General features: G+C 40.4%; 2 protein-coding genes across 8 annotated transcripts in view; one reads left to right on the plus strand and one right to left on the minus strand.

The window, feature by feature from the left end:
- The window catches only part of SKP2 (S-phase kinase associated protein 2), a 32,264-nt gene extending 24,882 nt beyond the window's left edge, over positions 1-7,382 (minus strand). For 2 of the 3 annotated variants that reach the window (XM_032628635.1, XM_032628633.1), the window contains exons 1-2: positions 7,132-7,290; positions 6,352-6,623 (exon numbers count right to left, since the gene is read on the minus strand). In XM_032628635.1, coding sequence (XP_032484526.1) covers positions 6,352-6,623; positions 7,132-7,175 — 316 coding nt within the window. In that variant the 5' untranslated portion in view covers positions 7,176-7,290. Of the gene's footprint in view, positions 1-6,351; positions 6,624-7,131 lie in introns of all 3 variants that reach the window. The other variant, XM_032628632.1, reaches the window with a different exon arrangement.
- Positions 7,383-7,508: 126 nt separating this feature from the next.
- The window catches only part of LMBRD2 (LMBR1 domain containing 2), a 56,371-nt gene continuing 37,530 nt past the window's right edge, over positions 7,509-26,349 (plus strand). For 2 of the 5 annotated variants that reach the window (XM_032626950.1, XM_032626949.1), the window contains exons 1-6: positions 8,037-8,172; positions 17,795-18,031; positions 18,289-18,386; positions 19,902-19,997; positions 22,820-22,987; positions 23,909-24,119. In XM_032626950.1, coding sequence (XP_032482841.1) covers positions 17,858-18,031; positions 18,289-18,386; positions 19,902-19,997; positions 22,820-22,987; positions 23,909-24,119 — 747 coding nt within the window. In that variant the 5' untranslated portion in view covers positions 8,037-8,172; positions 17,795-17,857. Of the gene's footprint in view, positions 8,173-17,794; positions 18,032-18,288; positions 18,387-19,901; positions 19,998-22,819; positions 22,988-23,908; positions 24,120-26,349 lie in introns of all 5 variants that reach the window. The other 3 variants (XM_032626947.1, XM_032626948.1, XM_032626951.1) reach the window with 3 other exon arrangements.

Here is a 26,349-nt window from a genome sequence, read left to right on the forward strand (position 1 = left end):
ACTCTCTCAGAGGAGCGTTCCCAGGTCACCACCACAGCCCCCATACCCAGATTTGCACATCTAGCACCCAGCACAATACCTGACACATAATACGCATTCACTAAATCATTGCTCAATGCGTTATACCTTTTACTCCCCCTTCACGCAAACCGTGACCGTGCTAATTCTGTATCTGTGTGACTGGTTAACCTTCCTTAACCGATTAACTGCTACACCTGGTGCCTAGGACAAACCTGGCGATGAACATTAGAAAGTACTCAACTGATATTACACAAAGGAATGACTGACACCCAAGAGAAGAATGCTGGCTTTATTTTATAGACAGGCAAGACTGTCGGCCTCTTAGGACCAGTTTCCTCATTTGTAAAATGACAAGGCTGGCCTAAGGCTCCACTTTGATATACATTCCTGGGTGACTAACTAATGCACGGGTGTGTAAGCACAGTCCCTGCCTGGTGGCCTCAGTGGGAGACAAACTAATAGACAAAAACATAACCTGGCACTTAAAACTGCCATTTACCGAGAGCCCTAAAAAGTCTCAGACATTTATTAATGCACACTGATTCTAATGTGTCCGTGTCCTAAGTCGTAGTATCCCGTTTTATAGATGAGGAAACTTGTCTTAGCGGGGTTATTAATTAACCTCACCAAGGTGCTATCAACGATTAGGTGGCAGAGCTAAGAGGCCAACGTGGGTCTCTTCTGTCTGTTTCCAAACCCCACATCCTGAGGTGAAGGCACAGGGCCACAGAGGACGTCTGACGGCTGGCCAGGTGGTATGGGGCACAGTACCTGCAAAGGAATGGCACGGCCCTGTAGGTGTTTGGGGAGGATGAGGCTAAAGACAGAAACCCGGGGACACAGGTAGTGTCCTCTGTCAGTCTTGGAAGTGGGGGGGAGGGGCTTCACGAGAAGATGTAACTGTGACTAAAGGTACAGGTCATACAACCAGCAAATGGCAGGCTGGGAATCCAAACCCAGGTCTGACTCCAAAGCCTGCCCTCTTTCTACCCTAAGATTCTCTCTCCTATTCTGAGTACTTAATTTTCTACAAGTTTTTTACAAGGTGAGAATTAAATCTGACTTGCTACAGAAAAAGGAATCTATCAGGGCTTGGGCGGGAGGGGAGAGCGGAGAGGGAAGTAAGACAAAGATGCCGAGAGCTCTCAGCGGGTCAGCGAGCAGATGGAAGGCGCGATGGCCGAGAAAATGCACAGCCTCGGCGAGCAGCCAAGTACCCAGGGCTCCATGGAGCCGATCACAGGACCACACTGATGCTGATTCTAGGGCCCCTGGTAGGGATGAAGGCCAGGAGGCGGGGCAGGGAGTGTTTCACAGCCTGAAAGTGGGTGCTGTTCCAGCAGAAGAGGCAGAGTCTGTCTTCATGTAGCTGCCCCCGCGGCTGGTATCCAGGCTTGGGATATGCTTAATCTAATTTTACTTCCCATATTTAATTCTCAAAACATCGACCATCTGTTTCCTGGATTCCTGACTACACTGCTGCCTGGTCTGTCTGCCCAGAGAGGATGAGAAAGTCCAGAGCGAGTCTTTCTTCCACTCACCTCTTCTAAACCCTCCAAGGCTGCACACCAGACCTGCACAGTAAGGAGAAGAATCAACCCCACGGACTCTAGTCTTCAACGACATGGAAGCAGTTCAACATACTTCGGAGCCATGAAAGGTGAAAACTGGCCAGATTCACAAACTTGTTAGTCACCACCCTCAGCCACCAGTATCACCACTTATTCCTCCGGTGTAAAGCCAGCTGTCCACTTCTGTAACCTCATCACCTCCCATCCTCTTGAAGTCCTCTGGAAACAGTGCTTGTTGAAGAGTCTTCGATGCATTAGGGCTTTGCAGTATAGGTAACACCTTACTCGACATGTTTATTTCTTCACCTATACTCAGATGCAGATTCAAACTCCAAAGTCATCTCAGTCTTTGATCCTTAAAGCCACCCGTCTCTTTAAGCACAGATAAACAATTATACGTGAAGGATAAGCAGGTACAGGTATTCACATCTACTGTTTTCCGGGGTTTTTGTTTGTTTGTTTGTTTGTTTTTTAAGGGTGGAGGCTCACCTCATGTTCATGCTTTTGCTAGCTTGTTTTAAGTACTAACAACTCATGCTTCCTTTCTGGGAAACTACAAACAGATTCTGCCATCCGGGATGAGGTTTCCTTCCTCTTCCTACAAATCATTAAGAGAAACACTAGACCATGCTAGCTCTTGGTATTTTGGGTTTTTTATTTTTATTTTTTGGCTGGCTAGACAAAACTGAAAAAAGCAAAACAGGAAAAAACTAAAACTGGGGTCCTCAATGACCCCTCTCAACCCCATATTTCCATGCTCAACCCTGGGATGTGGGAAGAGTAACTAAGAAACCATGGAAATTGGGATTTGGAGAATTAGGTACAGGGTACAAGCTCTAGGAGAGCAGGATCTTTGGTCCGTTATGTTCACTGCTGGATCCCCAATCTCTAGAACGATGCTCCATCAACATTTGCTGAATGAATGAAAGGAAGCTAGAGGGCAAAGAAAAGGTTCTTGGGAGGGTCTTGTAAAGGCTCTTTCAGAGCTGAGTTTTGGGAGCTGTGGGCTGAGATTCATTGGTGAGTCATGAAATCAATTTCTTTGATGAGCATTGTTTTGAAAGAATGGAATGGAAGAGCATAGGAAATACCTTAGTAAGGAGAAATCTAGTTTTGTGAAATTTTGGTTCCAGATACACACCCAGCATTGCAATGTAAAATATATTTCTTATTGGTTATTAAAAAACAAAAAGGAAAGAAAAGGAGAGAAGGGAGGAAAAACGTTTGCCTGGGGATATTTTAAAGCAGATTCCCAGGCTCAAGGCAGGACTTCTGGGATCAGAATTTCTGGAATTTTGCACTTTGAACATGTTCCCTTGGGGATACCAGCAGGCTCTAAACTTTGGAGTCTCCAGTCTGAAAACCACTGTGGGGCTTGGAATCTGAAGCAGTTTAACAGCCACGGGAGAGCTGATCAACAAATCAGTTCAAGAGCGTTTCCATGGCTGTGCCCCGTTTGGGAGGTCGGGGGTGGAGAGATGGGGGGGTGCAGAAGACGGGGGACCAGGACAGGCATTTAACAACCATGAATAAGATGCAGTTGTTCTCTTTCTGTCCATTACTGACCTCATCACTGGGCCATTTCCTCCTCCCGACTCCTTCTACACACTCACCCCAAAGGTCAATCAGACCTGTCCTGGTATGGGTTGGCCACAACGTTTTCGTCTCCCAAACTAAACAGATGAAGAGGATTTAGTCACCAGATGTGAGCCTGGCTTGGGGCCGGCAGAAAAGAAAGACTGCCGAGTGAAGAACCAAGAACAACTCACACAGCCCAGGGCCACTGTCATCAGATAGCAATGGAAAGCAGGTGTGGCCTGTTCCAGCCGAATCCTGCAGCGCTCTTAGCCACCTGTCCCGACAACTGCAGACAAAACTCGCTTGCATGATGATCCAGCACCACTGGAGGCCCAGGGGGAACCCTCTACACCAGCTGTCCCTCACCCTGCATCCTGGCTCTCACCCTCCCCCTCCACACCAATTAACCAATCTCTGCTGTGCGTAATTCCAAACACAGACACAGCATAGAACTGGTTTCCCTCCCTGCCTCTCTCTTAGGTCACAACAAACATAAAACTCACGATTTTTTTCCTCTTACTTCAGATAAATATATATTTTTGAAGTCAATTTTAACAGTCTAGACTCAGTGACTGGACCATTTCCAGATCCTTGTCTCTTTTCTCAGAGCCTCCGCTTTGCTGAGTAGAAGGAGGAAGCGTGTCTACGTCCAGTTGGCATCATCATGGAAGCTTTGGGTCATTCTGGCACAAGGGGCTCCCTCCCTCTGGCCTCCTAGAGCATCTGCTGCCTGAACCACTCAGCAGCTGCTAGTGTGTGAGCTGCCGTCTTTCGCTGTGAGCTTCTCTTCCTATGTATTCTCTTTTCTCCTCAACTTGACTTGCAATTTCCTAGAAGACGGCAGCCATCCCTTGATCTTCTGTCTTGTTTCCATAATGCCTTGCTTTAAAAATGTCATTTGTATTTCCACCCGTGTGTGAATGTGGAAGGACACACAGCGATCACTCCACGTCAGAAGCTATCAGCACTAAAGTCATCAAAAGCTGCTCATCTTAGCAGGAAGCGTCTTTCACCACATTTGGTTAGTCAAGCACCAAATTGCTCGTGCTGCATTCCAGACACTAAAAATAGCAGTGACATGCAATTTTGAAGCAAAAAGATCTACGTGAACAGGGTCAGGCGAACAGGATTAAGGACGAAAGACAAGTGAAGTAGCCTCTCAACTGGGTGTCATTTTGTCCACCAAATTAACTGCATTTACTTGTTGAGTGTGATGTGCAGGGCTCTATGTATACTCTTTCGTCTAATCTTCACAGTAACCCATGAAGTGGGTATTACTATTCCATTTCACAAAGAAACTAAGGAACAGATAGCTCAAACAACTTCCCAAGGTTGGTAAACAGCACAATTGGGATTCGAAGCCAGATGTGCCTGACTTCACCATGATCCTTCACTGCCTTTCTAATTAATCCAACACCAAATATAGAAAAGGTCAAAAGCCAAAAAAACAGATTTTTTTTTTTTTTTTTAAAAGCAAGCGAGCAACCAACCAACCCATCAACCGTCCTCAAAGAAAGCCAGATGGGGGAATTCAGGAATATACTTGTTTACCTTGGCTCTGCTAGACTTCATCTTTATTTCTCGACTCTGTCTCTTCTTCTCCATCATGACCCACCCAATTTCAGTCTAGACTATGATAACCTCTTCTACAGACAATTTCAAAGTCTCCTAAGTCTGTCCACTCTAATGTCAGGATCTATCCAGAAGCTGACTGCTGCTTATACTACTCCCACACCTCTTGACAAGTCTCTAAGCTTTTACCCTCAACTCCCCAAAGTTTAGTCTCAACACATCAGTGTGTCCTTTTAAAAGGTCACATCACAACTCTGCTCAATAGCACCTCTAGCCCGTCTCCCACTACTCTCCCCTTTGCTCATCCACTCTGGGAATATGGCTTCCTTATTGTTCCTTGAACAAACATAACATTCCTCTGCCCCAGGGTCTTTGCACTAGCTGCTCCCTCTGCTTGGGGCTCTCTTCTCCAAGATACTTGCATGGCACATTCCTTCATCTCCTTTAAGCCTTTGTTTAAAGTTCACTGTCCAAGCGAGGCATTCCCTTAATACCCTACAAACCAGCTTCCCGCCCCAGGACCTCCAATCCCTCTTGGCTTGTTCTATTTTTGTTTTTAGCCATAGCACTTATTCTCATATACTACACACCAGACTTATGTTTACTGCATCCTCTCTCTAGAACAGAAGCTCCATGAGGGTAGAAATGCTTTGTGTTGCTCACTGCTGTATCCCCAGCACCTAGAACAATGCCTAGCACACAGAACGTGCTCAGCAAATATTTGCTGAATTAATGTTTTACATGGCTTGCCAGCAAGAAAAACTGATAACCCCAGGTCAATGCACTATGTTTACCTTATGGGCTTTGAGTACTCCCGGGGCTCTGATCCACTCTGGGAGGCATTTATTCACCTGCTTGAGAAGCCTGGGAACTATTAAGAGCAGAATGATGTGGTGAGTTCTACATTTTAATCAGTTCACTCTAGCTCTGGGGGATGGATCTGGGGAGGTTAAGGCTGGAATTATGAGTCCATTCCAGTAACCAGGCAAGAGATGATGAGAGCCTGAGAAATATTTAGGAGACAAGAGGGAAAGATTCAATGATTGGTTGGATGTTGGGGGATGGTGGGAATCTGACTAACCTTCAGGTTTGGGGGTTGGGGAACTGAACAGATAACACGGTTAGTAATGAAGACAGAGCATACAGAAGATCTCACTTGGGAATGGACCTGGGAAGATAAGTCTCCTCCCCTTAGTTCAACATTCACTTTAGCAGCCCCTTGACAAATAACTGAAGTGATTACGGCAAAAAGCTCAACCAGGGCTACAGAGCAGCAGAATATAAACAAAAAGAATCCTAGAGGATCATTGCTTTGTTCCCAGTTGTCAGTGGCAGTGAGCTGGCCTTTGACCAGGCAGAGTCCCTCCTAAAGAAAGAGTATGGAGTGTCTTTTCATGGGTTAAAAGTCGGTCGTGCCCCTTAAGAGATACACATACCAACATTTCTGTAAACTTCAGAGACAATGAGTTGTCCCATTTCTTTGGAAAATAACTTCAGAATTCAGCAATTTTAAAAGGGCCCCATCCTAAAGGCCCCTGAACAAAGGTTTACCAACAAAATAGTTTAATCCACCACTTACTGGACTGATAGTTTTACCCTCATACCTTACCTGGAAAGTTCTCTCGATTTAGCTTAGGTCTGCGGACAATCACAAAGTCCTTGTCATTCCCTTTGCTCTTTAGCCGTTTTCGTGGGGGGCTCTGCGGGTGGCCCAGGTTTGAAAGCAGTTCCTGGGGGATGTTCTCACTGTCCACCTCCTCCTTCTCCAGGGCGGAGACCCCCATGCCTGAAAGCAGTTCAGAAGTCTTGCTAGAATCCCATCCCCACGTGAAGCTGGTGGTAACGTTGCTACTCTGGTCGGGAATCTCCTGGAGGTGTTTCCTGCAGAAACGCACAATAGCCCCACGTTCCTTTCAAAAACACACCCGTAAATAATTCCAAGGTAGGCCTAAAGGAAGCTGCAAGTTATGCATTGCAGAAAACTTTCACAGCAGCTAACTAAATTGCATTTCTACGCGCCGGCGGCGAGTTCCCAAGAATAAAAGAGAAAATAACCAAACAAATCGAACACATCGAAAAGTCTTTTCGATTTACGATCATGCAGAAGGCCTCAAGAATTTCTTAAAGTGGAAGGAACAGACAAGGAAAGAGGGAGGGCAATCATACAGTGATTGAAAACAGCAGCCGGAAAGCCCAATAAGGGAAGCCAAATAAAATCGCACGCTGATCACCGCGCTAAAGCATCCACCCATCCACGTTTTCCCAAAGAAGAGGCCAAGCAACCATTCACATTACAGCATTACTAACAATATTAGCAAGTAGCAAAATTCGCGGCCTAAAAGAATTAAGACGGTCCATTCATGTCTGCCCCTTTTTGCAATCGGTTTACCTGTGCATGGCGTCCGCAGGTTCGGGAGTTTTAAATGCGTGCATTAATTGCAGAGGTAGCCGCCTCCCGGATTCCCGCTTTGGCGCGCGGCGGCGCACTGCGTGCGGCTCCTGCCCCCAGCAGCTAGACCCGCGAACTCTATCAACGTTCCATCCCCGCCGCGCGCGCAGAATTCTTCTGCCCGCTCTCCTCCGCGGCCGCCGTCTGCTGCCCCGCTGCCTGCTGGGAATTGTAGTTTCTGCCCTGCCTGGTAGTGCGGCTGCCTCGCTACTACTTCGTTTCCTTATAGCTTTGCCCGCCTTCAGGATACCCACAACCCCCCGCGGCTACGGGACCGGACGGCCCACAGGGTAGGCGGGGAAGCGGAAGCGGGCGGTGCTCCGGCCGACTGGGAAATGTCAGCTGCTTGATTGGCGTCGGGTTTTCCTTTCCCCGGAACCCGCAGGCCTTCAGGTGACCGCCACCGCCGTCGCCAGGGAGCGTGGGTCCCAGACCCTGGACGGCTGTGGCGGACACGGGGTTTCCCGGTCTTTCTGGACGCTGTCTTGGCGAGATCGGGCGGTGAGCCTGAGGGGGAGAGCGTGAGGCACTTTGGGGTCTGGGGCGGAGCGCGGGCGGAGAGAGAGGGACTCCGGAGACCCAGAGAGGCCGCCGCCGCGGGGCCCACGTCCCCGGCCGCGCCGCCGGCCAGGTGAGAGGTTGCGGCCGCGGGCGTCAGACCTGCTCTCCCCGCTGCCCGGAGCTGCGTTCTCCACCGGGGAGAGGGCGGCCCTTAGCACTAGGTCTGTGGACAGGATCCTTTCTTCATCTGTAAAATAGGCACTGTGGCAAGCGACGCTCATTTCACAGGCTTGGAGTCGGGGTCAAATCGGATAACGCGTGTGAAAGCGCTTTGTAGACGAAAACGCGGTTCAGAAGAGAGGCGGCGGTTTAATTTTAGGGCAGCAGGAGATCACGGTGGTTCCTGTGTGCAGTGGCAACGCTGAGCATCCCCTTGCAGCCTCGAGAAGGCTCATACATGCTAACATGAGAACAAATAAGGTGAGTAATTGTTTGCAAAGGGCTTTCAGTGCAACACTAGGCGCCGCCAGCAAAGCCATTCGGTTGCTCACTCTCAACCAGCTTCTTTCTGTTTGCCTCGCCTCCTGAAAGCACGCTGCTTTTAGCCTCTATCCGCGGAGAAGAGTTTGGAGCTGGTTGGAGTAGAGAGAGTGCCACACTCCGGGTAGGATGACCGTGCGAAATGCATTATGCAAACTGTACTGTAACTGTGACCCTGGGAAAGCAGTGGAAGAGAGATAGGGGAATAGCTTCCAACCCTAATAAAAATGGTTCAGAAGTAAGCAACCCAGCGTCATAAATATATTAGAATATTACTTAAGTATGCTGTGTAGCATGCCTTTTTATTTCTTTTTTTTTTTAAAAAAAGCTTCGATTTACACTGGAATTAAACCTCCCTTGCTTGGGTACGTGCTTGTTTCAGACTTGATGCTTAGCTTGAAAAATAACCACTACTTTATAAAATTAATTGAGGGGGTTTTTAAAAAATTTCTTAAAAAAAAAAAAAAGCTTCGATTTACACTGGAATTAAACCTCCCTTGTTAGGGTATGTGCTTGTTTCAGGCTTGATGCTTAGCTTGAAAAATAACCACCCTTTGACAGAGGAAAGCATTCATGAACCTTTAATTTGTTCCTGAAACTAGGTGAAATTGGTGTAAAGAAGGGATCTGTTCACAGATTGAGTCTGATTGAAGCCAGGTGAAGAATACGAGGCTGAATGTTCACAATTCATTAAACTAATGTTACCTGGAAAATATTTTTAAATGCAGTGTTCTGATGTTTTACATAAAGTGACCTTTAAGCAGTTACCTTCGCTTGAAATCTACATCCTTTTCCCTTAAAATTGCAACTCAGAGGAAATATTTTTAACATAAAAAAGTTATAGTCTCCTTCAGGAAAGTGAACAAGACAGAGGGCGCTTATAAGCTAATGGAGGAGAAAGAACAAACAAGAAAAAATATTTAAAATATTTGAGAATAAACAAAGTTTTGAGGTATAAAGTAATTGGGAGAGGCCACTTTAGATAGATATCTTATAGATAGGAAATTCTAACGGATGGGATGATTCTAAATTTAAAGATAAGAAATATCCTCATACTAGGATTTAGCCTGAGAGCTAGGGAACATTTCTAGTTTTCAGAATACTTGGAATGTCTGAATTAGTGGGCACAAGGTCCTTTATAGGACTTCAGAGAGAGCCTGTCAACTTGGAAAATCAAAATCTTCAAATTGTAGAATAGATATTTCACTAACAGTTTGCTCTGGCAGCAAAAATATTTTAGCTTACTAAAATGGGAATAATTTTTTCCTGCATTCCTTCTAATAATGGCTGTTCTCTTAATATAGTAAGTAAAAGTTTAACTTGGTGAATTGGTACTTTAATATAAGGAATTGTGTCCATTGAAGACTTGAGATTACCAGCTACATAGAGGTTGCTGTTTGGTCTTTTCAAGAACTGCATTATGATTGCTACTGATGTGGATTATTTTGTTTTCCTGATTAATTTTATTCTTTTAATCTACTCAGCACACCCCATGTCCCATTTTAGTGAGAGAGGTATACCATATTTCTAGAAGTAGAATTAGTAGATCAGTATCTAGGACAAATCAATTACATTTTTTTTTATGTCTGCAAATGACATTAGAGTGAGTAATTTCTAGTACTCTTTAGAAGTTTCAGATAGAGTACAAAGTGAGTTTGTAAATTGGGAAAATGTTTCTCATACAAGAGGCAAGAGCATAGTTAGTTACAGCATATTCAATATTAGGGCATAGGACAGGCCAAAAAGGACTAGAAATTACATTCAGCTATAAGTTATGTATATAGCTTATATGTATATATATATTCAGTAGTATATTATTGTTCTTTTTGAAAATCAAATGTGACAAAAGAGATTCTATTTAAATAGAAGTGTGATGTGCTTTTTCCTTAGTTCCATCATAGCATGAAGTAAATCTTAAGGTTTGTTAGTGTTTTTTTATGTTATTTAGCTTAGGTGAACAAAAGACTAAGAACAGTTACATAGCAAGAAGTTTTTATCTGCTAATCAGGTTTCAAAAGATTCCTTTTCCCTCAATTAATTTTATTTTTATTTATTTATTTTTAATTTATTTAGTTAGTTTTGGCTGCATTGGGTCTTTGTTGCTGCACGCGGGCTTTCTCTAGTTGCGGCGAGCGGGGGCTACTCTTTGTTGCGGTGCGTGGGCTTTTCCTTGCGGTGGCTTCTCTTGTTGCGGAGCACGAGCTCTAGGTACACAGGCTTCAGTAGTTGTGATGCGTGGGCTCAGTAGTTGTGGCACACGGGCTTAGTTGCTCTGCGGCATGTGAGACCTCCCCGGACCAGGGATCGAACCCGTGTCCCCTGCATTGGCAGGCAGATTCTTAACCACTGCGCCACCAGGGAAGCCCCTCAATTAATTTTAAAGTAGATCTAAAAGATCTACTTTTTAAAGTAGTTCTCTGCAGTTTAATACTCTCTATAATGGGCAGATTGGGGCAAGAACAGAAGGGCTCTTTCCCAATTCTGATATGCTCTGTTTTCTTTTTTACTTTCCCCATGTAGCTTAGAGTCATATATTATACTTAAGTTATGGCAGCCTTAAAACTGCAAAGTTAAAAAGACTTAGTTAAATTCTATATTAAACATGACTTTATTAGCACTGTCTTTATATATATAAAGAAATAACTAATAGGAGAACGTTTCTACTTTGTTCATTGAAATGAAATGAACAAATGAAAACTGAGCAAAAGAAATGATTTAAACAGTCTAAATTGCATTGAGAAAGTACGTCTGGACTGGAGCAGAGACTCTGGTATCCTAATTGTGAGCCTGGCTCTGTAATCAGGATGCCTCTGAATCCCACTTCTTACCCTCTCTGTGCCATTTTCTCGTCTACTAAACAAGGATACTAACCTTTCTTACGGGGGCTGTGAAGTGTAATTCGATACAGCATGTTAAGCGCTAGCACAATGCTTGGAATCTAGTAAACTCACACAAAATATTAACTACTAGTTTTTTAAAAAATCTATTTTGTTACTAGGAAGGATTCTAAAGATTATTTTCTAGTTACCAAAGTAAGTCTTATAATCTCTTTACCTAAAATCTTTAAGGATCCGTTACAATTCCAGTTGTTTTCTTCTTGCCTACTTACTGGTTGCTACCTCTCTCATGCCTTGCCAAAGGTGGAACAGTTTGTATATGTCCATCTTTCTTCAAAAGGCTTGTTGCTCTGTGGAATTCACTTCAACTGGTTGGTTTGCCAACTCAGCTCATTTTTTAAGATGGCTTCAAAAGATATTATGCCTTTTTTGCATTTTTAGAGTGGGAGTTACATTCTTTTGTGGTATTCTGTCTGTATCCTAAGCTGAATTCTCCTTATACCTGAAATCGTTAAACATGGGATTAATGATTATCTTTGGAAGGTTTAAATTTTGACTGGTGGTAAAGAATTGTTGACTTTCATTATTTACATCTAGTTCTGATTCTTTTGATTTTTCATTATTTGGATCTTGAGTTGTCTTCTAGTTTTTATTCACATGTCTGAGTAAAGATACATATTTAAGTTAACACAATCTGTCTGATGAATCATTAGGTTCTAGTTGGAAATTTTTAATTCAGTTCAGAATCTTAGGTTTTGGCAAAATTTTTGTCCTGTTCTCTTGTTCAATTGATACCAATCTTTCCTTCCTGTCTTTTTCTTTTCTTCCCCCACCCCCCCTTTTTTTTTTTTTTTTGAAAATATTTGGGATGTTTCAGATTCCAAAATGATCTTAACCTCTAAATTTTCTACTTAAAGTGTGTTTAGCCTGAAAAACTATCATCAACCATAAAATACTCAGGAATTAGTACTGCAAGTCAGTAACATTAGCAAACTCATGAAAGGCATTTGAAGGTAGTATTGTATAATGTCTTGATGATTGGTAAAAGACTGAATTGGATTTTAAATGTTTAAAACTTTCAGAACTGATATTTTGAAAGGTAGACTGTGCCTGCATATTAGGTACTAAAATATGAGTGAATGAATTGGCATTTTGATTTTAAGTAAAATCTACTTTTGCTGCTGTGGTGTTAATGGCCACCTATGATAGCTTTATGCCTCTTTTTCATTTCTAATCACATGGAACTAAATTTGGATTTGCCTCCAAATTTTAGCATTTTCTTGTTTTATTTTTGCCTTTTAGCCTAAACACATTATTTTGATAAAGAATATCATTAGAAGGACCATTGTTGTGGTCAAAGGAATATTTGCCCTTTTGCCCCCAAGTATATTTTTGCATAGCTGCACATCGTTAAAGTTCAGCAAATGATCCATTTTGCTTCACCTCCATTTTGATCATTTGCCTAGAAGAATGGCATTGTCTTTCTATATGACGTTGGTGTGTCAAGTGTACCTTCTTGACATGACTTTGAGATGTGTTCTATCTCTTCACAATGGACAGAACACAAAGGGCAGAGGAAGGGGTGTTTGGGCTCTCTTACAGACCTAGAGAGGTAATCCCACTTAGTCAGGTGAGGCAAGGGGAGCAATTTCTGTGAACATGAACATCATTTTTTGTTTTATAGGAATGAGTGTGGGTCCAAGCTGCGGTAACCACAGAGAATGAGAAACAAAAAGCATTTGGTATCCATCCATTCATGGTTTTTTGGGGGTTGGGGGGGAAGACCATTTAGGGTAAAGCTATACTTTGAGACCATTGAGGCAACTAGTTATCTTCTGGAAGCACACGGTATGAAGGAGGTGGAGATTAGCGACTAGCATTTATTGAAGATCTACTCTGGAACTCCTGTTGGTGTTTTACTTTTATAACTCACTTGATCTTCATAGCAACCTGTGTGAGGTGATCATATATCCTCATTCAACAGCTTAAATTGCATACAATTACACAATTATTAAATAGAGTTGGGATTTGGAACCCAGGTTTACCGTAATATAATAACACATTTGTGTTTTAAAATAGTTGTAATTCTGGGCACTTGGTAACACTACAGCAAAATTTTTCATTGTCTAGTTGCTGTGTGTTTTACTTTCATATTACGACACTGATTTTTAAATAGTATTAAAATTACAAAAAAATACACTTATCATTTGAAATTAAAAGCACACACATACAAAGAAAGAGCAAGAAAGAAAATAGAAGTCATCTCTTTACTATGTTGTGGCACCACTGTTAGCATTTTGATGTATATTTGTCCATACATATATGTGCGTTTCTTATGTATACTCCCTAAGATCCCACCCATGCCCCTTTTTACATCTCTAAAGTGTCCCTCTGGTTCTCACCTTTCTTCTGGGCTGGGGGAATCTGGTGGGCCCCTTTAATCATTGTCTGTAATGGAGTCTTTCTGTTAGGTGGTCCTTGACTCAGACACAGATCCCTGCTCCCATAGGTCATGGCCAGGTAGGCGGGATTAGTGATTTATGAAACCCTTGGCTGCTTTTGTCAAAAAGGTAATGGACAACAATGAGACTGGTGGACATTTTTAAGACTTGGTGAACTATTTAGTACAAACATTTAAGTTGTTTCTATGTTTTTATGTTTAAATAATGCTGCTGTGAAAAATAATATTGTAGATAAATCTTTGTTCCCATTTTGGTTTTTCTCTAAGTTATTTGAAGAAGTGTTGCTAGGGCCACAAGGATATATACCTTTTTTAAGTTCTTCGATACCTAGTGCCAAATTGCTGTCCACCCTGGCAATGAGTTTTTTTTTTTAATACACCAAACTTGAGTTGTCCAATCTTTATTTTTATTAGATTTTAATTGATAATTATTTTATGAATTTAATATACAAATAACTAAATCAGATGGAGAATACAGCACCCCTAGCTTTGAACAGAAAATTATTCAGTTGAAACAACTAAAACAGGCTATAGGAATTCGTAAGGAACCTTGGAAACTACTATCATTCTGCACCGTAAAAAAAAATTCCTTATTTGAAATTAGGTACAAGGTCAAAGATATGTACTTCAAAACTATTATTTTCCCATCTCACGTTAGGGAAATCCCAACTTTCATTTCTAGTTTCATGGGACCCCCTAGGCATAACCTTGTGTCATAACAAGGCAACAAGTGTTCAGTTTGAACTGAAATAAATGGTGTGATGAACAGAATAATAGACCCCCAAGGATATCTATGCCTTAATCCCTGTGGAACCAGTAAATATGACTAGATTATCCAGGTGGGCCCAGTGAGATCAGATGAACCCTTAAAAGCAGAGCTTTCTTCAAGCAAAGGGCAGAAGAGAAAGTTAGCAGTTTCAAGCATGCGGAGGATTTGACAAGCCATTTCTGGCTCTGAGGTATATAGGGCTGCATGCAAAGACCAGAAAGAAGCCTCTAGAACTAAGGGCAAATGCTAGCTGACAGCCAGCAAGGAAATGAGGATCTCAGTCCTATAACCATAACAAACTGAATTTTACCAACAGCCTGAAGGAACTATGGATTCTTCCCCAGAGTCTCCAGAAAGGAGCCCCTGCTGACACCTTGATTTCAGTATTGAGAACTCAGTTGAGCCACACTGTGCCTAGACATGTGACCCACAGAAAGTATGAAATATCTAACCTTCAGAAACTATGACACGTGGGTGTTGTTTGAAGACACTAAGTTTACAGTAATTCTTTTTTTTTTTTTTTTTTGCGGTACACGGGCCTCTCACTGTTGTGGCCTCTCCCGCCGCGGAGCACAGGCTACGGACGCGCAGGCTCAGCGGCCATGGCTCACGGGCCCAGCCGCTCCGCGGCATGTGGGATCCTCCCGGACCGGGGCACGAACCCGCGTCCTCTGCATCGGCAGGCGGACTCTCAACCACTGCACCACCAGGGAAGCCCTACAGTAATTCTTTACAGCAGCAATAGGAGACGAATACACTGAGTATGGGAAGAGATGTAACCAAATCATTTCTTTTTTTTTTTTTTTTTTTTTTTTTTTTTTTTGCGGTACGTGGGCTTCTCACTGTTGTGGCCTCTCCTGTTGCGGAGCACAGGCTCCGGACGCGCAGGCTCAGCAGCCATGGCTCACGGGCCCAGCCGCTCCGCGGCATGTGGGATCTTCCCGGACCGGGGCACGAACCCGTGTCCCCTGCATCGGCAGGCGGACTCTCAACCACTGCGCCACCAGGGAAGCCCCAAATCATTTCTTTATACTAGAATAAAGGATCCATAATTCTTTTTATTCACTATAACATTTAAAAGTACTATGAATCAGACTGAAAAACTGACAGCTATTGTAAAAAAAGATAGTAACTAGCAGCAAATTTATAACTGATTGTTTTATAACTGATTGTGTTGTTTGCTTATACCCATAATCTTATTACATAATTATTATTGATGTTTCCACATATTTCATTGTTGTTCATTCATTCTTATTTTTATGCATGTTATGTAAAAATCTGTGAATCTAGTTTTTCAGTTAATGTTATGGTAGTTTTCTAATGTTATTGAATAATCTTAACAAATATCCTTTCTTATACTTCAGTAATAGTCCATCAATGGTTCTGCCATGCCTTAGCATTTCCTTGCTAACCTCTGATATCCATTCTTTTTTCTATGGTTGTCATACTCCTTGCACTGGACAATTTCAGGCAAAATAAATATCGAGGTCCAACCATAAAGGGATTTTCATATGATAATTATATTAAATTCACATTGAGTGATTTTTTTCTTAAAAAAGCTGTATCTTAAAGATGGTAACAGTTTTCATCAGCACATTCTACATCGAGCTGTCACCTAACCACTTAATCTATTTTTTTTTGTGGTACACGGGCCTCTGACTGTTGTGGCCTCTCCCGTTGCGGAGCACAGGCTCCGGACGCGCAGGCTCAGCGTCCATGGCTCACGGGCCCAGCCGCTCCGCGGCATGTGGGATCTTCCCGCACCGGGGCACGAACCCGTGTCCCCTGCATCAGCAGGCGGACTCTCAACCACTGAGCCACCAGGGAAGCCCTGTTCTTGACTTAAAAATAAGATTTAACTCACTGTTTTGTGATGGTACAAGTTGTTTCTTTGAAAATGATATTTGAAATTTTGAGTAGTAGTAATGAGCAGAGTTCTAAGCCTTTTGAGTTGTAATAAGTATTTGTAAAATTAGTTTTGGGGACAATAACAAGAGTTTTACATTGACTTTGAAGTCAGCAGTAATAAAAAATAGTGTATATACTAAAGCATACAGTAATGTTTTTTATTCATTGGCTTATTCATTCAAGAGATATTTTTTGAATACTGACTGTATGCCAGGCACTATTAGAGACATGGGGTACAGTACTGAATAAAATAGTCAAGTCTCTGCTCTCATGGAGTCTGTGTGTGTGTGTGTGTGTTGGGGGGTGTTTTCAGGGAGACAGTAAAGAATATACATTATATCAGGTGGATAAGTGCTTTGAAGAAAAATATAGCAGGATATGGTGATAGAGAGTGACAAATGGGGTTCAGTTTTAGATATTTAAGAATGAAAATATTGGTTGAAATCCACAGAGGAATGGAAAGAAACTACTTCAATAATATAAAGAAATAATGAAGTAGTTTATTAAATGTGATTTTTATTTGTGATATTCCATATAGAAGTATTTCTTATGTAAATTTAAATTTAGACTGTTAAAGTACCCAAATTTCTTTATTCTTTTAATAACTAGTTTTGGTTGGAGATCTTTGTTAATTTGACATATTTTATTGATTCTACCTTATTTTATTTTGGTGGGTTGCATCATAATCTTGATTCTCTGTGTTAAGATGTTGATTCATTCCTTGGGATACTGTAGTTAATCCATAGACAAAGAAAAATGCCTGACATTGATTTTATAGAGGTGAAAAGCACATATATTTTCTTCAGTTAGTGAAGGTAAATTATTTTATAAGAGTAGAGAGACATCAAATAAACCATTTTCTGTTATCTGTATCATCAACATTTATAATTAAAAATATTTTCAAATGTGTGACTTTATTCAGTAATCATTGATAAATTTTTCTGCCTATAAAATAGGTGAAGTAACTTTAAAGAAAATAAGATTTGTATAGATAGATGGAAAGTGGTGAGTATATTGAGTTTATTTTGTGGAGCAGTAAATGAATAAGAATTTCAGGTCCCAAAAGTTAGACAAGATTAGGACGAAAGAAAGAAAAATACTGTTTCAAACAAAGGAAACATTACTTTCAAATTGTCTCTCTCTTTCTGGCTCTCCCTCCCTCTCTTTTAGAAAATTTAAGTAGTGACTATCGATACTTAGAAAACTTTATTTTACGAAATATCTAATTTCCTAGAATCCAGTCACTAGTGTATTTAATAGAAAATATTCTGTTAGGGCTTATAATATTAAGGAAGAATTGAAACTGTTCATATCTAGTATTCTTACTTTGTAGTATTTTTGGAACTAGTGTGGTTTTTGCTAAAATAGTTTTTTTTCCTGAAGATACAATTTATGTGAAATTTTCAACATATGATTTAAAAAATAAGCTAAGTACTTGAGAGTAGGAATTATCCTTTTCATCTTACTTGTAGTCCAATGTAAAGCCTGACAGTTTTCTAAAGAATCTATTAGTACATTAATAAAAAAATAATTAGGAGATTTCCAAATGGTCATTTTCTATGTTAACACTTTTTTTTTTTTTTTTAGTTTACAGATATGATCCAAGCCTGTATGTGAATTACTTTGGTTAATCAGAGCAAACATTGAATAATGAGTGGTGCAGCTTTGGGACTCGAGATTGTTTTTGTCTTTTTTCTGGCATTATTCCTACTTCATCGATATGGAGACTTTAAGAAACAACATAGACTTGTAATTGTTGGAACACTGCTAGCTTGGTATCTCTGCTTTCTAATTGTCTTCATACTGCCTCTGGATGTTAGTACGGTAAGAGGTGAAACTGATTTTCACAATTTAAAAGGCAGTTGTAGTCATACAGCATGTTTGAGATATGTTTTTAAGACAACCAAGTCATGTAAAAGTTAACTTATATTTTAAACTTAAGAGTTACTCTATGAATTTGATTACTAAAAAGCATAGCCAGGAAGGTACTTTTGGGTAGATAGGTTGATACACTTCAGTATCCCTTAAGTACTTGGTAACTTTTTGGTTTTCATTTTTAAACCATACCTTCATTGCTTTAGACAATATACAACCGGTGCAAACATGCTGCTGCAAACTCGAGCCCTACTGAGAGTAGCAACATTACAGGACTGTATGCAGCTGCTACCCCGGTTCCAAGGTACTTTCTTCTTCTTTTTTTTTTTTTTTTTTAATATCGTAGGGGGCAATTTGTTTAAAACTTGTCGGTTTTTACCATCTGGATTTTATATTTATAAAAGTTTATCCTCGTTCTCTATTCACCTCCCTTCTTCATCCTTTGCTAATAGACTTTTAATTACCTTGTGTCTTATTTAAGTTTAAATCTTTTTTTTTTTTTTTGCTGTACGCGGGCCTCTCACTGTTGTGGCCTCTCCCGTTGCGGAGCACAGGCTCCGGACGCACAGGCTCAGCGGCCATGGCTCACGGGCCCAGTCGCTCCGCGGCATGTGGGATCTTCCCGGACCAGGGCACGAACCCGTGTCCCCTGCATCGGCAGGCGGACTCTCAACTTCTGCGCCACCCGGGAAGCCCCTTAAGTTTAAATCTTAAATAAACTTTAGATATTTATTGGTAAACAAGGCCTTTCAGTAGACGCTAATGAGAAGCCTGGAGAAGACCTGATTTTTTTCAGTCCCTTACTAAGAAAGTAACTTCCAAAAGCTGTTTTTCCTCTCAGCCTCTCCCCGATCCAAAAAAAATGGGGCATGCATTTTCTCATTTGCCTTAATTTACAAGGTTGTAATAAAGGGCGAGGAGATTATTCTGTATGTAGGATATTCCTTTCATATTGCACATCCTTTGATATCATTATAGTTTTAGATTGAGAATAAAGTTCAAATTATCAAAAGGTTATATTGAATTCATATCAAACTTCCAAGTAAAAAACTAACAAATATTGGTTATAGCTTTTACCAATGCTTTAAGTGGTGTTTGCATGCTTCTTTATGCAGCTTTTATTTTATTTTTTTTTTAATCAAAGCTGGATAAGGGTAAATTTTAAATGTAGTTGTTATTCCCTTTTGAAGAACCATTGTGGATTGTTGGAAGCCCTTGGACTAAAGGATAGCCTTACAGTCTAGGCAGGCTATTACTGGAAGAATCTATGGGCAGATACACATATATTCAGAAACTTCAAACAGAATTATGTATAGATGCTGGCATCTATCTCCATAGGAGATATGCTATATGACTGATGAGTTAGGGTTCCAGTTTCTAGGAATTAATCACCTAACGTCTTTCTCTCCTCCCTGCCATTACCAGCCCCACAAATGGGGTGAGTATGTATCTTAAAGGTAATCAAGTATGTATGTATCAAAGGTAACCAAATCAGAGATTTGATTTCATGATGCATTTGCTTTTAAAGACTGTCACTTTATTAGTCTATTAGAACATTCTGTCCTCTTTTTACTCAATGACTAAAAAAAACACTGAAAGTTGAAAATTTAAATGCATTCCTCTTTAAAACAGTTTTATTCCCTTTTTGTATGTTTTTTCAACAGTCAGCTTTGAATTTTAAGTTTTCTATGAAATTTTACAAATTAGAATCAATAATTTAAAATCTGAATGTAAGTGAACTTTGCCACATACGAATTAATTGTGCAATTCATGTAAGTAATCATTTATGATTAATTGGCTTTAAATTGTTATTAAATAGCCAACATCCGTGTTTCAAGCCATGGAGTTATATTCCTGATGGAATCATGCCAATTTTCTGGAGGGTAGTATATTGGACATCACAATTTTTAACATGGTAAGTGGTAGTGAAGGATAAAATTTTTGATATTTTGGCTAAATTTTTAAAAGTGATTATTTTTCCAGTGAACTTTCATATTTTAGAATTTATTCAAGTGTCACTTTTTTTCCCTTAAATCTGTATCCTGTCTCTTTCTGCTCATTCGGGTCTCTCACATCTTAAAAGGAATGAAAAGAAAAAAAGAAGAAATAGAGAACAGAAACAAAAAATTCTCCTCGTCACCATTCCCTTTTAGTAATTGCCTTCTCTCTGGACATTCTTCAGTTCAGTTTGCTTCAAGTCCCGTTGTTATGTGAAAATGCTCTCTTGCTAAGGTCATCATGATCCCCTGGTTTTCTTTCTATGTGCTTCGCCCAACCTTCTGAATTTCCTTTATGGGCTCCATTTCTGTGGTGCATTTCCTAAAGGTTGGTGTTCCCTAGGGTCCCATCTTGTTATCTGACTCTCGCTGAACAACTTTAATTATAGCCATGGTTTCATTAACCTGTGATGCATTCCAGATCTTTCTTTCTACCTGATATAGCTTTGTCTTTCTGCTGTGCTCCAGACTCATACTTTTTCCACTGCCTGCTGAGCATTTTAGATATTATGCGGGTAACTAAGCTCTAAAACTGGAGGTGGTGAACATTGCAAGAGAAAAATCACATAGCAGAGTATAGTGCCCCTGTAGCATGTTCACTGAACTTGACTAGGCCCTCAACATTGCCAGACTTTCATCTTTTGTTTCTCTCGTCTGCTTGCTCTTCATTCTCCACGACAAATCTTTCCAATCACTACAAACCTCAGTTCTTCCCTTTGTGACTCTCTCTCACATCCTAGAAACAATCGCCTTTTCTCATTGCAGATGACTTTACTTCCTGCCTCCCAGTGAAAAAAGAAGTCATCAGATGGCAGCTCTTTTCAGCTTCTCACCAACAAACCTACCTACCTACCCATCCTTTCTTTCTTTCCCTCCAAGAATGGAAGAGTCCCTCTTCCTGAAGTATGGACCCATCCCCTTCAGCTCTCGTTACTTTTACTTCTAGCTTCCAGTTTCAACCAAGCATGTACAATTCTCTCATCTTTAAAAACAAAACGAAACTGTCTCAAATCAGAACCCTTTCCAGTTTTCTATCTTCCCCCTCAATGATCTACTCATCACAGCTGAATTTTTTAAGAGACTTTTTTTGAGTATGAATTAGTACAGTAAACTGCACAGATTGTGTTTAGTTTGACTTTTTTCAAAGTGAATACACCCATGTAATCAGCACCCAGATCACGATATAGAACATTAACAATATCCCCCGAAGCTTCCCTCATACTTCCTTCCCAGTCATTATGCTCCCCAAAGGTAACCATGATTCTGACTTTGATCACCATAGATTAGTTTTGCCTGCTTTTCAACTTTATAAATATGGAGTTATATAGTATGTACTTTTTTGCCTCTCTCTTTTTGCACACATATTTGGAAGATTCTTCTATGTTGTATGTCTCAGTATTCTTTTCTTTTTCATTTCTGTAAAACATTCCATTTTGTGAGTATACCATAGTTTATCCTACCCAGCCAAACTTCTTGAATTGTCTGCATCAGTGTCTCCATTTGCTCACTGCTTACCCTTTCCGCAACCCATTGAACCGTATTTTCTACCCTCCCTTCTCCACTCACACATACAGGCTCTTAATTTACTTGACCTCTTGGCAGCATTTGATTCTATTGTTTTCTCTCTCCCTTTCAAATACTTTCTTCTGATTTCTGCTCCATATACTCCTTAGTTTTCTTCTGTAACTCTTGACTGCTCTCTCAGTTTCCTTTGCTGGTCTCTCCTTCTGTTTGTCGGCCTTTCCTTTAAAAGTTGATATTTCTCAGGGGTCTGTCTCATATCTTTCCTTATCATTCATTCTAAATCAGTTTCTGTTTTTTAAAATTTATTTATTTTAAATTTATTTTATTTTTGGCTGCGTTGGGTCTTCATTGCTGCGCACGGGCTTTCTCTAGTTGCAGCGAGCGGGGGCTACTCTTCGTTGCGGTGCGCGGGCTTCTCATTGTGGTGGCTTCTCTTGCTGTGGAGCATGGGCCCTAGAGTGCAGGCTCAGTAGTTTTTTGGCGCATGGGCTTAGTTGCTCTGTGCATGTGGGATCTTTCCAGACCAGGGCTTGAACCTGTGTCCCCTGCATTGGCAGGCGGATTCTTAACCACTGCACCACCAGGGAAACCCCTCATTCATTCTATATACTCACCCTTCCAGCTTTCATCTACTGATGTTGTTTCACTACCATTGATATGGTGATGACTCTAAAAGCTACTTCCTGTGCACCTCCTTAGGGATGTGTCCTAGCTACTTCAACATCAGTATACTCTCTCCTGCTTCTCAGCACAGCACCACCCCTTACCCTCTCTAAATAGTTCCAATTTTGTTCCATTTAAGTACATTCTCCATGTTGAAGCTTTATCAGTCCTTAGAAAACTAAAATTTGATCATGTCTCCTTTCCGTTAAAGAAAATGATTCCTCATTATTCTTTGGATGCAATCTAAATTATTCATAAAAGCATTGAAGGCCTTTTTTTAGATTCATTTTAAGTCACGCATACTGTTGTACTCTCTCTTGGTCATCGTGGCCTCCTTTTGCTCCCAGGAATGTGCTTTGCTCTCCCCAAAATTTAATACTAGGAAAATATTCAGCTATCTATTATAGTTTGGTTCAGTATCAATTATTACTCAAAATCATATTTATTCATGAAAAGAACTGCACATTAAAATTGAGATTCACATATTTTCAGTATTTTGAGATTATACAGACATGTCAAGTGTTTTTTAATCATATTTTTTCTTATCATCCAGGATTCTGTTACCTTTTATGCAGTCATATGCAAGATCAGGAGGGTTTTCCATTACTGGAAAGATCAAAACTGCACTGATTGAGAATGCAATCTATTATGGCACCTACTTGCTGATTTTTGGAGCGTTTTTAATTTATGTAGCTGTAAACCCACACTTGCACTTAGAATGGTAAGAAAAACCATGTTCTTAACATTGTTTCTGTATACATTTGCATTTTTGAAAATTAATTTTTATCTCATATGCAGGTAAACAAACATTTCCTTGAGAAACTTACCATTATATGTTTTATAGATTCCCCCAGAAGAATATCATAATAATATATATTACTAAGAAGGAAAATATGGAATAACATCTTTGAACATACATATTGGACAAGGGACTGATGCTTTGTCTAAGAGCTATATGTTAAAAGTATTAACTCCCATGATTTTTTGATAGACTTTCAAATTTTGTGTATGACTAAATACCTAGATTTCCTTCTCATTGGAACTTGTGAATACTTTTCTTTTGTTCTGACTATAATTTGAGGGCATATTTCTCTTTAACTTTGAATTTATCATTGCAATAAAATTGAAATCTGTATTATACTTGTGGTCTATTATAATATACGTGAAGAGTCAGAGCTGAGAAGTTTAGGAATGGAGTGGCGATGATAATCCTTACTGTTGCATTCTTGAGGTTTGCGTGCATCTGCCTTAAAACAAGTTAAAATTTTTTCAGGCTTAAAATTTTTTTCAGGCTTCTCTTGGTTAATATTAAATAAGAAAGCACCTAATGAAAAATATATTTTCTTCAGGATAATTCTTGCCATGAATTTTCCTAGATTCTAATTTTAACTATAATAGAAGCTGTGTTTCCTGTGTTAAAGTCTATTTCTGCAGTCACACTGCAGAACGTGTTTTCATTAAAACACGTTATCTGCTGTTACTAAAAGAGTAGCTGAGGATTTGAAGGTTGAATTTTTTCATATAAAATTGGAGCCATCTTGTAGGGCAGTTTTCTGAAAAAACATTTAACACCAGTTCCATTTAACATTTTTGTTGCAAAAATTTATCTATCACAGCTATCTGCTTATGTTTTCTTCCTTAGGAACCAGCTTCAGACAATTGGGATAGCTGCTGCGAATACATGGGGTCTTTTCCTTCTGGTGTTGTTGTTGGGGTATGGCTTGGTAGAAATCCCTCGCTCATACTGGAATGGAGCAAAAAGAGGTTATCTACTTATGAAAACTTATTTTAAGGCAGCCAAATTGATGACGGAGAAAGCAGATGCAGAAGAGACTTTAGAAGATGTCATGGAGGTAAGTAACTTTAAACCGTGGAGTCAACAGTCATCAAGTTGTGTGTATCTCCTTTTGGGTATACTGTTGGTTTTGTTGTTGTTGGCACACTGATGGGCTTTAGAATAAAAATTTGGTGATGTACAGTTATTAAGGATGTCTCATCCATTTGAATGACTTCTTATTGGCAGTTCAGCTTCATGAGATATCATCTCCATCTTCTAACCGACAGAGATGCAGGGAGAATATATTCAACAGTGCAGTGTTATGCTTGTTGTCTTGGGGTGACTTTTATTTTTATTTTATTTTTTTTTTTGGCCACGCCAGGTCTTAGTTGCAGCACGCGGGATCTTCGTTGAGGCATGAAGGATCTTTCGTTGTGCTGCGTGGACTCTTCGTTGTGGTGCACGGGCTTCTCTAGTTGTGATGTGCGGGTTTGCTCTCTCTTGTTGTGGTGTGCAGGCTCCAGGGCACGTGGGCTCTGTAGTTGTGGCATGTGGACTCTGTAATTTGCGGCACGGGGGCTCTAGTTGAGGCACGCGAGCTCAGTAGTTGTGGTGCGCGGGCTTAGTTGCCCCGCAGCAGGTGGGATCTTAGTTCCCTGACCAGGGATCAAACCCATGTCCCCTGCATTGCAAGGTGGATTCTTTAGCACTGGACCACCAGGTAAGTCCCCTGGGTTAACTTTTAATAGTTCAAAGTTAAGACTCAAAAGTTTCCCAGATTAGATGATAAGTTATATGGTTACCGTGACATAGTAGAAGTGAAAATAGAAATTAAAGGACGCATCTTCCTGAAAATTTGACCCAAAGTAATCCCACCAAGTCTGGAAACCTCCTTAGAGACCAATATACATGGGAATTTGTGTCCCTAAGTTTTGTTTCCGGTCTGTAATCTTAATGAGGCACTTCATTTTACTCACTTGTAAAATTCATATGACTTGAACCAACTTCACAAAGTTATTGAAAGTATTAAATTTCAATAATATACACAAAAATACAACAAATTATAAAATTTTGCTGTTGAATAATTTCGTTGTTGATTTTAAAAAAGGTTGTAGTCACCTCAGATTTTGCTCTTCTGCGCAAATATGCTATTCCAATAATGTTATTCTTCAGCATAAAACCTTATGTTGAAGGCTTTCGTTCACTTTAGAGTAAAGCAAAATGCTGTAATGTGGCCTACCAAAACATGATTTGGCCCACATCTAGCTCTCTCTTATCTCTCTGTCTTCCCCATGCTGGTCAACTTTGGTTCCTCAAACTTAATAATGGTGATGATAATAGCAAACAAGTATGTAGGCAAACAAGTATATAGAGTCACATATTTGCCTATGACTTTCTAAGCACTTTATATATATTAATACATTTAATTCTCAAAACAGCCTTATAAGGGAGAATTTTTTACCCTTGTTTAATGAATGAAAATGAGACACAGAGAGGGTGAGTTTGCCATGTTCACGTGGCTACTGAGTGATAGAGCCACTGTGACTCTAGTTCATGCTTTAACAGGGATTGGCAAGCTTTCGGTAAAGGACCAGGTAGTAAATATTTTAGGCTTTCTGTGCCATATGGTCTCTGTTGCAACTACCCCATCACTGTAGCATGAAAGCAGCCATAGACAATATATCTATGAATGAGGAATGGATGTGTTCAAGCAAGAACAGATGGTGGGCCTGATTGGATCTGGTTTGCCGACCCCTGCTCTTAACCGTTACATTTGTTGGCACTCTGTTCTGTCTTTGAGTATGCTATTCCCAAACTCTTGGAATGCTCATTTCTCCAGTCTCTTTAGCTAATTCCTACTTCATTTTCAGGTCTCAACACAAGTGAGAATTCTTCAGCGGAGGCTTCTGTGTTAGTTTCCTGGGGCTGCCATAACAAAGTACCATGAACTATGTGGTTTAAACAACAGAAATCTATTGTTTCAGAGCTCTGGGGGTTGAAAATCCAAGATCAAGGTGTCAGCAGGGTTGGTTCCTTTAGAGGGCTAAAGGGAAATTTGTACCATACCTCTCTTCTATCTTCTGGTAGTTAACTGACAATCTTTGGTGTTCCTTGGCTTGTATTATAGATCTCTGTCTTCATATTCACATGATATTCTCCCTGTGTGCCTGTGTCCAAATTTCCTCTTTTTATAAGGACACCAGACAGATTATGGGCCCACCCCATTCCAGTATGACCTTATCATAAGTTACCCAATTATATCTGCAACAACCCTATTCCCAGACAAGATTACATTCTAAGGTACT

Source organism: Phocoena sinus, chromosome 3, assembly GCF_008692025.1.
Source record: "Phocoena sinus isolate mPhoSin1 chromosome 3, mPhoSin1.pri, whole genome shotgun sequence".
In the NCBI taxonomy this organism is placed as follows: Eukaryota; Metazoa; Chordata; class Mammalia; order Artiodactyla; family Phocoenidae; genus Phocoena; species Phocoena sinus.